At 55.5% G+C, this 15267-nt stretch overlaps 1 protein-coding gene across 5 annotated transcripts in view; it reads right to left on the bottom strand.

The window, feature by feature from the left end:
- Positions 1 to 691: 691 nt before the first annotated feature.
- The window catches only part of DUSP8 (dual specificity phosphatase 8), a 43423-nt gene continuing 28847 nt past the window's right edge, over positions 692 to 15267 (bottom strand). For 4 of the 5 annotated variants that reach the window (XM_075094548.1, XM_075094551.1, XM_075094552.1 and 1 more), the window contains exons 4-7: positions 5606 to 5772; positions 3194 to 3353; positions 2863 to 2986; positions 692 to 2484 (exon numbers count right to left, since the gene is read on the bottom strand). In XM_075094548.1, coding sequence (XP_074950649.1) covers positions 1395 to 2484; positions 2863 to 2986; positions 3194 to 3353; positions 5606 to 5772 — 1541 coding nt within the window. In that variant the 3' untranslated portion in view covers positions 692 to 1394. Of the gene's footprint in view, positions 2485 to 2862; positions 2987 to 3193; positions 3354 to 5605; positions 5773 to 13422; positions 13923 to 15267 lie in introns of those variants that run through there. The other variant, XM_075094553.1, reaches the window with a different exon arrangement.

Raw genomic sequence — 15267 nt, forward strand, 5'->3', positions numbered from 1 at the left:
GGAAGGAAGGGAGCTGGCCCGAAGGGGAACAGGGCTGTGGGAGTCCTAGCACCTGCAAATGTGCTCCCCATGAGTTTCTTGGATGTGAAGTGAAGGATGGGGGAAGCCTGAAAAACCACCACCCCCAAAGGGAAAGCGGTGCCCATACCTCCCAAGCAAGGTGGCTGAGGCGAGGGGGGAGCCAAGGGGCTGGGACGGGCAGGCAAGACACCCCCTGATAAGAAATCCCAACTACCACCAGCCTCCCCTCCCTGCCTCTGTTCCGGCAGACTCTGATGCCTTCCCTTTCCCTGCACAGCTGGAGGTGACACCTGGCACCCTTCCCTCCTCTTCGGGTGACTGCCTCCTCGCCCTCTCCAATGAGGACGGGCAGTGCAGGGGAAGGGAGGGGTGCACAGCCAGGGTGGAGTGATAGCCAGGATGGGGACAATGGCTGGGATGGGATGATGGCCGGGATGGGGATGAGGAGAAGCAAACACACCAAGTAGTGAAGAAGCAGCAGCAGCTTCCAGGAGAGAGTATTCTGGCTCAGTTTGTGTTGTAAGAAGGTTTTATAGTTTGCTCGTTTGCTTGTTCATTTCTAGAAAAAGTGCCCAGAAGAGTCTCCTGTCCCCTTGTTGCTGTGCCCAGAGGGAAGGGGGGAAAATCTTTGTCATCGACATGAGCTATAGAAGGAGCCACAGGCCTCAGATATTGCTTAGAAACTCGTATTTCAGATTTAAATACCATACACAGTAAAAATAGAGCTGAAAGTACCGCCCCACATTGTCTGCAAATCATTGCCAGAATGAACAGCTTCAATAAATTAAAAACAAAACAAAAAATTGAAATATTATTTACGTCTCAATAAAAATTGCAGTAAAACCATTTACCTTTTCCTTTGTGTGTGTGTTTTCGGGTTTTTTTCTTTATATTATATATAATATATATTTATATATGTATAGGGCTGCTCCAGTGCAGCATTTTTAGGATACTTAGCCAGAGAAACACAGGGGAGCATGCTTAGTGCATGGGAGTGCAGGAAGGGGGCAGCCGTGGTCCCCCCACAGGTGCTGTGCCCCATCCCCACAGCCAAAATTGTGACTCCTGCCCCTTCCCAGTGAAATTTTACGCCAAAATTTCGAGCGTGGGCCTCTGAGGGCTGGGAAACCCTGGGGATGGAGGGGAAGGACTGGGGTGGGTGCAGGAGGGACACTAAGCATGTGCCATTATGTTTCTCGACTCTGGAAAGACTCATTCGTCTTTGCTTCGGTTTCAGCGTGTGTGCTCTTGAAAATGCACCCACGGGTATAAATACTAACCCCCAACCCCACCTCTCCCCTCCCCTCTCCCCCCAGCTTAAATATCCCCCCGCCCTGTCCCCGATCCTGCTCTCCAGGCACCCCAGGGGGGTGTCAGGACACCTCAATGATCTCCATGCTGCCCGAAAAGCTGGACTGTTTGCCGATTTTGCCCAGCTCTTCCCGGGCCCTGCCCTCAGACATGGTCTCCTCAAACTCCATCTGGCAGCTCCTCCGCTTGAACTGCTTCTCAGCACCAGCCTCCTCATGCCAGCTGTGCCGCCCATCCCGCGGCTCGGCCCGCGCCTTGTCCCTCAGTCTGATCTCACAGCTGCCCGCCACCCCGCCGCAGCCGAATGGCGGTGGATACGGGCCGGTGCTGGCAAACAGGTTCCCGCCACTACCACCGGTGCTGCTAGAGTCTGTGCTGAAGTACCAGCCGGCCTCGCTGGAGGGGGTGCCGGGGGACTCCAGGTGCACACCACTCCAGGCGGCGGCGGCGGCTCCAGGAGCGGAGGTCGGCTGGCCAAGCCGTGGCGGCAGCCCGTCCTCAGCACCGGGACTCTTGCGTGTGGCACAGGCACTGCCAACGTTGAGGCTGAGCCCGTGGGCCGGTGAGCCTGCCGGATGCCGGTGCTTCCGCCGCTGCCTCACCTTGGCCTCCAGCAGGAGGTCGGGCCCGCTCGGCCGGTCGGGGCTGTCCGACCCTGGGGAGAAGGGGCCGAGGCTGCCAGGGCCTGAGGGGCTGTCTAGCTTGCAGAGTTTGGGGGCGTCCCCGGGGCCAGGGGGTCCAGGGGGGTCCTGCCGCAGACCAGGGGAGTAGGCGGACTTGATGTCCAGGGAGAAGGAGCGTTTCAGGCGGTTGGTGTCCTGGATGCGCTCGGAGGAGAGGTGCAAGCCGTTGAGCCCCTGCTGCAGGGTGGTGGGTGACAGGACCTTCGGGGTCCCACCTTGCCGCTCAGGGTCACCGTGGGGGGATGCCGAGCTGGTGCCTCTTGGCACCTCCTCGGCCTTCTCTGAGGTAGGTGGTTGGGGGTGCCAGCTGCCCTCAGCCGCCTCTGCCAGGTCCTGCTGGGCGTCCCCCTCGCCCCGGTCACCCTTCGACTTCAGGGCCTTGAGGAGCTTCAAGCTCCTCTCGTACTCCAGGAGCTGGCCCAGGAAGTTGAAGTTGGGCGAGATGGATGGGCGACGGTCCTTAACGAACCTGCCGAGAGGCACAGACAGCCCCAGTTGATGCTTGGTCCTTCAGTGGGTCACCCCTACTCTCTTAGCCTCTTTGGGGAGAAGGGGCATTGTCTGGGACCTTATGACAAGACCCTCTGAAGAAAGGGGTCTTGGGGAACCATGGGGCCTCAGGATGCCCCAGGGGTAGAGCTGGAACTGCCTCTCCCCTCCATTTTACACTCCCAACCATTCCCCTTTGCATGTACTTTATGAAGAGAGGTTTGGTTTAACTGGGACTCAGCCAAGGCAAGACAGAGCTTCATGGAGCTCCCACCCTCTTTCTGGGCTCAGCCTGCTTTTTTCCCCTGGAGTGAACAATACTGGCATAACCCCTCCCTGCCCTCCAGGGAAAACTCACCTGTAAGCATCATCTGACGACATACCCATGGTCTTCATGATGTAGGCAATGGCAATGGTCGCTGACCGGGAGATCCCAGCCAAGCAGTGCACAATCACCTGGCAGCTGGACACCTTGGCCTTGTCTGGGGCATGGTAGAGGAAACAGAAAAAAGCATCGATGCAGTCAGAGATGGTGAGCAAAATTATTCTAGCCTCCCTTCCCAACCCTCAACCCCTTTCTGTGAAAGAACAAGGGTTGCTGGGAGTAAGACCATGGAGGACAGAAGAAGAGTTCAGGTTTTGAAGGCTGAGAACTAGAGGGTCTGCAACCATTGGAAAAAAAAGCTCACCAATGAATTCAATGGACTTGTCCAGCCAGGGAAGCAGCTTCTCACAGTAGTTGTCGTTGACAGGAATGCGCATGAAGTGACTATCACAGATGAAGTCTGGCTTGGGACAGGAGTTGCTCGCATTGAGGACATAGCTTATCCCATTCTGTGTCATCAAGTCCTGGTGGGAAAGAAGAATTGAATAATGGGCTGAGTTCAGCCAGCACTGAGTGCTGAAGATCTGCCTTGCCATGCATTCCCTGCCTTTTCCCATTCTAATATTTCCTCCTGTGGGTCTCCCACTGCTGCCTTGGCCTAGTTGACGGTAGTACAGCAGAGACCAGCTGAGAAGGTTGTGTCAATTTAGACAACACAGGTTTGAACCTCAGCAGATCTTTACTTTGGTCCAAGTAAAAGTAAGCAAGATGAAAGATACCTGGAAGGGGGTCCCAGAGAGGAAAACCCAAGAACCCCAGTACGAGAGGAATAGGGAAATACAAGAAAGAAAATCAGTGAAAACTCTGGCTGAAAGCTTTGAAAGTATCGGCAGTAGGAGAGAGGAGGCATCTCACCAACAGTGGGGCGAGTCATTGGTAGCATGCTATGTTAACCAATGTCAACCCACATCTTTGCTCCCACACCCTTCAGAAATGCAGCAGGAATTCTCACAGATTTTTCAGTTGTTCACAGTTCTTCACTGTGAACATATGCCCCTGTGTTGGGACATAGGCAGGTGGCGAGGGGAACCAGCTCTACACTCCTTCTGACACTGGAGTGAACCTGGACTTATTTTCTGTGACTCTTCTGCTTTGGCCAGTCAGTGACCACCATGACTGCCCATATTTCTGACTCAATAAAATGCAGTGGCACAAGGCAGACCTTAGGTAAATAGGGTCAGATCAAAAACTGCAATAAGGGGGTAAGGTTTGACCCACAGGCCATCCATCAGGGAACTGGCTTGCTGGGTGTGTACTGCTGCATCCACACCAACCTCCATTCCTTCCCTCCCAGGGCTACGGCCAGCTTCACCTGTATGTGGTGCTGACGCCAAATTTATGGCTCACCTGAGTCCTGTGTCTTTCCCTGTCCCATCTGATCAGGTATCACCTGTACAACTGGGGGCAGTTTGCTTTGAAAAATATGGGGGAACATCTGGGCCAACTGCTGGGTCTCAGTGGCTTGTCTGCACTATTCCAGGGGAGACCCAGAATTAAATGGGAGAAGAAAACATGAGATAAAAGAGTCCTCCCACACATCAGGATGTGTGGAGCTGCCATGTGGGAGCTCTCCTTTGCAATGTACTGGAGAAGAGAAGCATCACCCATGCATGGCCTCTGTACTTGACCCTGCTCTGCTGCCTATGAATAGAGCATCTTCTGGCCACATCATGGGGATGGCAGAAAACAAAGCTCCAAAAGATAAAAAAAACCCTCAGAGGAGGCAGGAAGGGAAGGAAACCATCAATTTCCCTGCCTGACATTGGCTCCTCAGGAGACCACACCAGGATTTCAGCCCTGGCTCTCCAGCAGCCGGTTCCTGCCCGCCCCAGCAGGCTCTGCAAAGCCTGGCCTCCGCTCAGTGCGGAGCCAGACCAGCTCCCAGGCTCGCATTCTTGACATTTTTCTCTTTCATTTCCTTCTACTCCCTGTATATAATTTCCCGCTCCCTCCTGTCTGTCTCCAACCCCCCTCCGGTGTCATGGTCCCTCTCCCCCTTCGCCTGCCCTGGGCGAGGACGCCTGGCTGGCTCCCTCCTGCCCGCGGTAGGCAGGTGCCCGGTGGCATTTTAACGGCAATTCCTCTTTCTTTCTTCTCGCTGTTATTTTTCCTTTAAACAGAATTCCTTCCCTGGCATGACATCACAGCCCTTCCAGGCACTATCCCTCTTTTCTCCTTTCTCCCACAGCAAAACTTTGCACATTTTTGGGCCTCCTGCACAGGTCCCTGGCCCTGGCCAGGGCTGCCTGTCCCTGGGCTGCTGTGGCTGAATATGCCAGCTTGTTCCCACTCTCTCTGGCTCCCAAAGGGAGCAGCATTGCTGAAAGTGGTGTTATCTAGCAGCCTGGCTAACTAGGTGGGTGGGTGCAAAGACGGCTCCTGTTCCACATCTCCATCCAGCTGTGGTAACTCTCCCTCCAAGCCCAGGTGTTTTCCCAGGTGTGCTTCTCCTGTCCCTGAGTTTGCTACAGGCACTTGGGAAGAGTTTGACCACCCCAAAGCTCATCCATATACGATGACTCATCCTGGAACCATCCTCCCCAGTTCTGCCAAGCACTGCCTATGCACTCCCTGCCTTCAGCCTCCTGGTAGGGTCAGACGGACCACACGTGGTCCTCCCACTGGGCAGGAGAGGAGTCCTTAATGCCCTTACCCCTCTGCATGGCTGGGGTCCCAGATGGGACAGGGCAGACATGACCCCTAGACAGGGCCGTACCTTGTTTAGGACGTCTTTCTGAGAGCCCAGGTAGAGATGTGGCAGGATGCGTGTGGGGCCGACATTGGCCACGGGCAAGCATGGCTGGGAGATGCTCATCGGCAGGATGGCAGCTGGCTTCCCCTCACAGAGCCCTGGGAAGCAGGACGAGAAGGTGGCAAAGCCTCCTGTGGAGAAAATGGGGACATTGAGCTCATAGCAGCAAGGCTGAGACCATCAGTACCTGGCATGCCGAGGCTTAGGCTGGGGACAAAGCGGTGATAACCCTGCAACACGGAGAACAGAGCCCTGAGGAGCAAAAAGCCACCATCCATCACTAACCAGTGCAGACACATTGTGATGACTAGGCCACACACAGAGAAAAAGAAATGGAGACCCAGCTCTGATTTTTCCTGCCGCAGCTGAATATTAACGTACATGTGAAGCAACCCACACCCCCTCCTGCTCTTCGCAACTTCATTCAGACAAATGACAGGGAGAGAAAGTCCTTCTTTTGGCTGCTGACTACCCTGAGGACAACCAGGGTCACTTTTTGATAGCATAACCCACCAGGGCAGGATGATGACAAGGAAGCCCACTGAAGTGCAAAGCTCCCTGGGTTGCGGGGGCCAGCCCAAACCTTGCCACAGTGGCTACACTTACACATGGCGGTTTCTGAGAGATGCCCCCTCAGCCTGGCCCCACCAAGCCCATGATTTCTGCCACACCAGACTGGACCAACACATAGGTACCTGTAAGCCATTGCCATGTTTCATGCTCTGACCTTACTGAACGTGACAGGAAGCAGTGCCCAATTTACTGCACCAAGCTGCTGGGCAGTCATACCCAGCTTGAGCATCTTGAAACCCAATATTGAGAGAAAACCTCCATCTGGGGCTGCAGTAGGTGGCATGCAACAGCCAGAGCTATCGCCACAGTGTCTGGCGTGGTCAAAGGCATGGTCTAATTGTGAATGAGCCTGGCTGAAAGCCAGTCCCCACCTCAACTGGCAAGAACAGAGTTGAGCAGGGGCAGCAAGTGTTGCCCTGCCTGCATGGTGGGCAGCTTGGGGAGCTGGAAAACCCCCCAGTACTGTAGCATGTCCTGTGCTGTTGCATAAGGCCACTGGTGATCCTGATTTGCTCTTGCTCGCAGATCCCATTCTCCAGGGTAGAACCAGGTCTGGCTAGTGGTGGCCCAACCTCACTCCCCTCCAGCTGAGGACATCTGAGCGGCAGATTCTTCCAACAGAGAGGACCTTGGGTCACATCAGCCCAACCAGCCTCCCTTGAGGTGTTCCCAGTCATGCAAATGAACAGATGCAGCTTGACATCACCCAAAGGGCAGAGAAGACTTTAGGGCTTGACCACCTTTGACTGTCACAGGGACCAGGATACCCCCACGAGATTCTTCTGAAAGCCCAGGTCTCTGGACTCAGCACCATGGAATCCCTGGCCCACCTCCACAGCTAAAAAAGACCTTTTAATGAGCTTTCAGTAATGCCATTTCCACTCAGTCTCTCTCCTCTCCGGAATTAGGGCAGCCTCGGAACATTCTCAATTTACCTTCTCCAGCACCTTGCCAGCATTTCTGCTCACCCTCCTGGAGCACCTCCCTGGCTGCTACTGTGGCACCCAGGCTCTGGCAGGGTATGACAGGTGCTGCAGACAACCCACCCTACGTGTTTGGGAGGTGAATGTGATGGAAAAACCAGAGCAGTGCACAGAATCATGCTCACACCACCTGGGAACATCCAAGGTCCTCCATCATCCTCCATCTCAGCAGCTCCTGGTGTCAGCTCCCACTGCCCCAAGAGGAAGATATCCTCCAACCAAACTCTTTCCTCCCCTCTCTTATGTTTCCCTGGCTAGCAGCTAACACAGCTCCCACCTTCAAAACCCAGCCAAGCTGGGAGGGGCAGTTAAAGCACCTTATCTTCTCTAGCACTTCCTTTTCTCTGGCTCCCTCCAAAATGACATCACCTCTCAACTGGGATATTAAATCAGAATGAAAGCAGGAGGCCCAGCGCAGGTGCAGCACAGCTCCAGTTACTGCTTATCCCTGCGCTGTGTCCCCATTGCCAGGGAGTGTAAATCACTGGCCAGAGCCCTGCGTGGACATGAGTGAACTCCCTGCTTTGCTGAGCGCATGAGCATATGCCGCTGATGCCTGGGGGATGCTCGAGCAGAAACCCTGTGTGAAGGATTTCCTTCAGCTGCACCCAGGGAAGCCTGTAGCACACAGGGTTGAGTGGGGAGCAGATTTGACACCTGGACTCATGCAAAACAACATGGGAATTTTTCCAAAGGAACCCAGCACATTTTTGGGTAGCAGGGTGCACGCAAGCACAGCCCCAGGATGGTGCCTGCTCTGGTCCCCAACCTCTTGCGCTCACTTGTACTCATCGAGAGCTGCCCGGGGCTGTGTACAGCTTTGTATTGCTCTTTAAAAGCTGGGAGCACAGGGTGATCTCATAGTTAAAGCAGGTCGGGGCACGCGCTCTCCCACTTGCTCGCCTCCGCCAGCACTCGCCCAGCAGCAGCTCCTCTGCCAGCCCTGCCCAGGGAAGTCCAGGCAGGGACAGAGGGGGCTGCAAAGCAGGCAGGGATGTTTGCAGAGAGTGACAGGAACACCCTTGTTTGCGGTACGTACCCCGGCATGCTGCCAGCAACCAGAGGATGTCGGCACCTGAAATGATGCCCATAGCTCACCCTGCTTGTCCCAAGCAAAGCCTCAACCCTGGGAGTGTCTGGGAGCCCGGGCACACTCCCATCCTGCCTGTCCTCATTTCCCCCATGCTTGCAGCTGCTGAGGGCAGCCCAGGCTTGGGGGAAACCCTAGAGATGGGGCCAGGTACCCGATGCCATCTCAACCTTGAAGTGATGCTCACCCCACCCTGCACCGTCTGCTCTAGCATACCTTTCATTTTTAGAAAGAGAAGCAGCTCTTCAAAACAATCCCGAAGGCGGTGAATGTCCCTGGCTGGATTCCAACCAATACCTGGGCTTTCCCCCCTCCATACCCCAGGCCATGGATCCCAGCTTTTGCTGGAAGAGAGTGGCAGAGCCCTTGTGGTGGGGATCCAGGGCAGCACTGGGTCTTTCTAGTCTTTCCTCTTTTATTTGCAGTGCTGGTGCTGGGAGCATCGTTTCTTTTGGCACGTGAGGAATTAAGATCAGGAAGGATTTGTATATGATGTGGAGTGGGTGCTTGGGGATCCCTGGTTTCTTCTTGATGCTCCCCTCGAGTCTGGTAAGGACTTGCTGAGGAGGAGCTGGTCCCTGTGTGGCATGGCCCCGTGCACTGCTCATGGCTCCAGCACTCCTGAGGGCTGTCAGAACCATTCCCTGGAAAACCCAGTGTCTTCCTGCCTTCTGCAATTAACTGAGGCAGAGGTGGAGCCCAGGAGGGGAGGGGGGATGTTTGGGCACAGGGAACCAGGCCAGAAGTGAGGATACTTTCACTGCTCTTGCTAAAGATGGAGGAAGGAGGAGCCAAGAACCAGCATCAGGCAGGTCTCTGTGAGGGCTGGGCAGTGAAAATCATCCCCCAACTTTGCAGGGTTCATTCAGAAATGCCCCCAGCATCATAAAAGCCCTTAGCAGTGTCCACATCAAGGTGGGGCAGAAGAGAAACTCAGCTTTTGGGAGGGAAGGGAGTGCTGTCACCTCTCCAGAAGAGCGAAACCGAGACACGGGCTGTTGCAGCAACTTAGTGCCAGAAGAGTGCAACAACTGAAACCTTGTTTCTTCCCCCATCCCGGGCTTTGCTCACAGGGTGCTGACCCTCCCTTCCACCTCTGTCTCTTCTCTGCAGAGACCCCTCTGGGCCAGCCTCCAGCCCTGCTCTGCCTGGCTGTGGCGGCAAACAGAGGAGGAGGAAAAACCAGGCCCTCCCCTCTGCACATTTTCCGTCTGAACATGTGAACATGTGGGACAACCTCCCACTGAAACTGGATTTATTAGGAGAGCAGACACCACAGAGGGAAGGTGGCCAGCCCGAGAATCCTTCCCAAGCCCATCCATTAGCCCAGGAGGAGATGCCAGTAGCATCTTTGAATAAGCCCCCGTGGTACTAGCACTGCTGCAACTGTTAGGGAGCCCTGCGACTTTTTGCCTTGAGCAGCAAACTGCACAATGAGGAGCCCCTCTGTCAGTCTCTCTTTGCACCAGCAGCTGCATTAGACCATGTGACGGCTATAACCAAAATGAACAAAAAGCCCCAGTGCAGGTGCTGAGCTGATGGGCATGGAAGGAGATCAAAAGGTGGAAGGAGAGAGCTGTTGGACTGCTGAGCTGGGACCCTGCTGCACTGAGGGACCCCTCTGCTGCCTTGGCTGTCACCTTCAGGTGGTCTCTGGGGACATCCAGCTCATGGTTGGGACACTGACAACCTCTCAGGCATCACCCATCACCTGCAAGTTGCCCTGCTCCCCTTTCTGCCACGGCAGAGCAGCAGTCGTGGTGCACGAAGGGTGACAAAGAAGGTGAGAAAGTCCTGGCTAGGGACACAGACGTGGTGTGGCATCATTTTCCTTCTGCTGGTAAGCCCCAGCTTTGGGGATTTACAGTGCATTGAGCTGCACAGGGCGCTAGGGGAGATGCTGCTGGGCATAAAAGGGAGATGTGGGGCACGTTAAGCAGGGGAGTCCTAGCTCCTACTGCTTCCTGTGCCCCTCCCTGCGCTAAGGCTGTCTTCTTAGGCTGGAGGTGTAAAGTGGAGACAGGAAAACATTAGGGCTTGAAAATCCTCTCACATCTCCCTCTGATAACTGCAGACTCCCCATCTATCTCTGGCCCCACGGACTCACATCCTTAGAGTCCCTTGAAACAACCCAACAGCTCTGGCCTTGATGCTGCACCCTGCCGACTGCAAGAAGCTGTGAAAGGGCTGGCCAGGGCACCTGCCTCACCCCAAAAAACACTCTTTGGAGAGCTACATGCCTCTTGAACACCACCAGCCCCATGAGTCTTCTAAATGCCCCCCCAGAGACACACCAAGCAGCAGGGACATGCCCTGTTCACCAGTCGCCCATATGCATGGGGGAGGACATCCAACCCAAAGTCTCCCAGCAGGAAACAGGGAAGAAGAGGTCACATGCCACCCTGCTGTGTCATCAGTCTGTGGCAGCAAGGAGGAGGCGAACAGGCACAGCTGGAGCTGCAAACCCTCCTTGGGCCAGCAGCTGCCGCACTCCGCCTCCTCACCCTCAGCTCTCATACCAGGAGCTAGCAGGAGACCTACGGCAGGTATAAAGGGGTGGTTTATAGCCCACCCTCATTGCTCCTATAATGAGTGTTAAAGAGCAGCAGCCGGAGCTGCTCAGAGACCTGTTCCCTGTGCAGGTGCTGGAGCTTTTGCGGCAGCCCACGGCCCCACTGGCTGGGTTTTGCACGTGTGCTCATGCTAGAGACTCTTAGCCCCGTAAAGCTCCTGGCAGCCAAGGTGGGCTGAGAGAGGCCAGGCTCTGCCCAGCTCTCATTAAAATGCCTGCGGTGGCTCAGAGCCGCTGCCAGGGTGGCACATGGCGAGGAGCAGCGGGGCATGCAAGCAAGCACGCGCCTTAGCTACTGCTGGAGCAGCCGTCGTGCCAGCACAGCTCCCCCACTGCTGTGCCAGCTTGGTAGCCAGGGTGGTGCTGGGATGCCCCCTCCCCATTGCCCCAGCCTGCTGGGGACACACTGCTCCCAGTGCCCCAACACATCTGTCCCCAAGTGTTAAACCATCTTGCTCATTGAGGCATGGCAGGACATGACAAGAGCTGGGGGGACCTGCAAAACCCTAGCCCTCACCTGCATCATGCTTAGCCTTGGCAGGGCAGTGTTCAGCCAAGCATCTGTGCAGCAGGCTGAATTGAAGGAGGAAAAGTGGAGTGGCCAGGCACGCTGTATGTCAACCCTCAGAGCCACTGGGAAAATCCCTCTTTGCAAAACGCTGTCTCCCTGGCTCTCGTGCTCAGTGGGAGCCTGTTGGTGCCGGCAGCTAAACCAGGCAGTGTGATGAAATACTGCTTACTGCCACCCTTACTCACTGCACTCCGGGAAGCTCTGAGGCTTTGTCAGCGCTTCCTGATGCCTGGGACATTTCTGAGCTTTCCCCCTGCCTCCATCCTTGCTGTTCCCCTCTGGGTGCTGCATTCCCCTTTGCTTTTCCCTAGCCCTGCCAGCAATGCCTGATGCGGGCAGCCCGCTTGCTTGCATGCCCTTCCCACCCACCTGGGTGAAATCCCAGTGCTCTGCAGCCTGGCCAACTAGCCTTCTCCTGGCTGGTGCTTTTACTTCCACCCGTCTCAGTGCATTGGAGAGAGATGTCTGGTGTTCCCCTATCCCTTGTCCCCCTTGCATCCCCATGTCAAGCCCCTGTGCTCTCCCCCAGCCCAGGTTTCACCCTCCCTTCACTTTGCACCAAATTTCATCACGCCACTGCTGGCTCCTCTTTTTTTTTTCCAAGCAGTGGGGATGAGAAAGACGATGAATCAGCCCTATTATGGATTCATGTGAATTCCCTGTTTCCCCAACAGTCACCCTGAACAGCCTTTGGCCATCTGCTGCTACATCACCGTGTGCCTCCCAACCTGTGCCAGCCCCCCTGGCCACGCAGGCTGGTCCCAGACCCCCCTCCTATTCTCCCAAACGAGCAGAAAATGTCCGTAAAAAAAAAAAAAAGAAAAGCAGCAGAAAGGAAGCCCTCCACCCACACAACCACGGACACACTCCCCGAGCGGCTGGGCTTGATTTTCCTCCAGTGACTGTGCCTGCTTTGGACTAGCCTTACTCATTCTAAGTAAAGAAAAATGTGTCATTTCCAGGAGTGACTTATTACTAATGACACCACCACTGGGTTATGCGCTTCATGCCACAAAAACCTGTCAAGCACTTTTAGCAGGCTCCCATTTTAAGTGGTGATAGAGGGGAAGTTTCTTGATTCAACCCTTCGGTAATCTACATCTTTTCAGGCTCAGCGTATTTTTAAGCTGCTCTGGTTAATAACCCCTTCCTCCGCTTGCCCGTCACCCAGGCACTGGGGGGTGGAAACACTGCAAACCCCCTTTCTGAAAGAAATCCCCCCGAAGATTGGCAGGCAGCAATGGTGCTAGCAAAGCGAAATGGCTCCGTCGGGCAGCTCCCTGGGTGTGGGCAGCAGCGCAGCCCTCTTTCAGCCGATTGCTCCTCGCACACCTTGCCACCCTTGCTTGTCCTTTCCCCACCGCGCACTCCTCTTTGCCCGGGGTGCGGATGCCCGCAGCCTTGGTGACCCCTCCAGACTGGCGCCAGAGGGAGCAGAGATGCTGGCAGCAGAGCCTGCCCTGGCTCCTGCAGCCTTCCTCCTTCTCTCCTCCTCTCCTTCTCTGCTCTGTCTGCACCCTCACCAAGCTTGCCTGGATGGAGAAGGGCTCAGGGGACCCCAAACTGGTCCCCCCAGCCAGCCAGCCTCACCAGATTCCGCACCGGGTGGGAGAGCTGTCTAATGCCGGGACTGCTGCAGATGCCCCTGGCCGCTGCAGGCAGCCTCTCACCTGCCCGAAGGAGCTGCGCCCTCCATGCAGCTCCTTTCCTGCTGCTGCCTGCAGGACCAGGATAGCTGCCTCCGCAAGTGCTTCCGCACACTGCCTGTGGCTGGGAACTGGTGATTGCTCCCCCTCCGCATGCTCTCCGCTTGCCTCCATCTCCCCGCTTGCCAGCTGCCTGTGCTCTTTGTATCATCAGCCATCGCGTTCCGCTCCCTGTTGGCCGCTCGGCAAAGGCGATCTCCATCCCCCGGGCAAAACAGGGCTCTGAGCAGCCCCTTCTTCCCCCTCTGTCCCCATCGGAAGGAAAGGAGCCAGCCGGCTGACAAACCTCTCATGTCCCTGCTCTCCTTCATCCTCCGCACCCTTATTTTCAGCTTCATCTGCCCCTTGCGCATGTCTGTCCAGAACTGGTCCTTGGAGGAAGCAATCATTACATCCATGGGCATCCAGGCAGCTGGGCTGCAGCTCACGGGGGCACCTCTTGCCTTAGCAAAACAACAGCTGGCAGGCAAACAAAATACTAAAAAAATCAAAAAAGCCCCCCTGCGGCAGAGCACCGCCAGCCTCCCCCGGCTCCAGCCTTCAGGCTGAAGAAACAAAAAGCATAAAAAAAACCTGAGCGGGGTAGGGGGGCCCAGCGTAGTCCCCTTTCCCCAGCCACCCTCCTTGTCGCCTCTCGCTCCCTGTGTGCACGGCTCCTGCTCCAGCCTGAATGAGCTCAGCCCATGAGCAACAGCCCTGCTGATCCATCCACCGCCGTGCTCATAGCGCGCTCATAGCGCGCTCATAGCTAACGGGTCAGGCATGCGACCACATTCCTTACTCAGCACACAGACACGCAGGAGAACGTCGGGCCTGACATATGCTTTGCTTGCTGCTTAAAGGCACAACCGTGATTTTCTCACCCGCCCAAAGCCCCCTGCAGTGAGTGGCTGCAACAGGAAATTGATCACTGCACCATGCCAGATTTGGCCCCGCAGAGTTAGTCTGGGGACAGGGACTTGGAGGGAGGAAGCTAATGCCCACACCTCATTTCAGCCCCAGCCAGGGTAGTGTGTGATCAAACCCCATGCTGAAGGGGGGATGCAGCACAGCTCTCCATCCCTGCTAGCTGCTGCCCCTTATCCGGTGACAGGCACCCCATGGCTGTGCCGCATCCTGCCCCCTCCCCACAGCTGCTCCTGGCAGGACCAGCATGCATTCCCCATGGGATGTTTAACTCTGAACCCCAAAGCCAGAAAGGTCAATGCCACTAGCTCCATTTTCCAAGAGGGAAACTGAGGCACAAAAGATTAAATAACTTCTCCAGGGTTCTCTGCTGCAGGGCAGACCAGACGACCAGACAGCAGGTCCCTACCCACCAGCTCATCTTTCCTCTTGATGTGTCCACCGAGAGCATCACCCAGGAGGGATGTTCATCCTGGAGTGGTTTCAAACAGCTGGAGGCGAACGGGCCCCAACAGCTGGTGGGGAAAGTGGCTGGTGCTGGGCTGCTTGCACCTGGACACGGCCATGTGGGACGGAGTTATCTGCCTAGTCCCAGTGAAGAATGACCATGGTCTGGAGGAGATGCACCCCGCCAAAGCCTTCTCACGTGCAGAAGTCCAGCAAGAGGGGACATATAGGAACGGGCTTTCCCAGTCCCAGTGTGGTCTATCCATCAGCAGTGGCTTCTAACGCAGGTTGGGGGTTGATGCATTTTCTTCCTTGTATTTGTCCTGGGGAAGAGAATTACTCGTCCCGTTTCCCACTCACGGGACTCTTTAATATGTCTCCACACAGCTCCTTATGAGTTTATTGGTCTGAGCCCAGGCCTTCAGACACTCATTCAGGATTATAGCAAGCAGAAGCACAAAGTGGGGGGGCATGTATTGTGCCTTTGAAAATCTGAAGCTTTATGGGCTGAAAAACCCCAGGCTGAGCCATATGTGAGTGACTTCAGTGTTTTTCCTTTGAATGACATCACATGAGATGAGGTCATTGGCATTAACTAAGTGCTCTCCCCTCCCCCCCCACCCCGAGCAGAGCCAGCCTCCTAACGAGCCTTGTTGTTGTAACAAATATGGTTTGATTATTATCAGATGTGGGTCAGAGGTTGGATAAAATTCAAAGCATGCTCCAACTAGGCTGGAAGAGAGAAGAGCAGCCTTCCCCCAAGAGCCACGCTTGGGAA

This window comes from Phalacrocorax aristotelis, chromosome 5 (genome assembly GCF_949628215.1).
Source record: "Phalacrocorax aristotelis chromosome 5, bGulAri2.1, whole genome shotgun sequence".
NCBI lineage: Eukaryota > Metazoa > Chordata > Aves > Suliformes > Phalacrocoracidae > Phalacrocorax > Phalacrocorax aristotelis.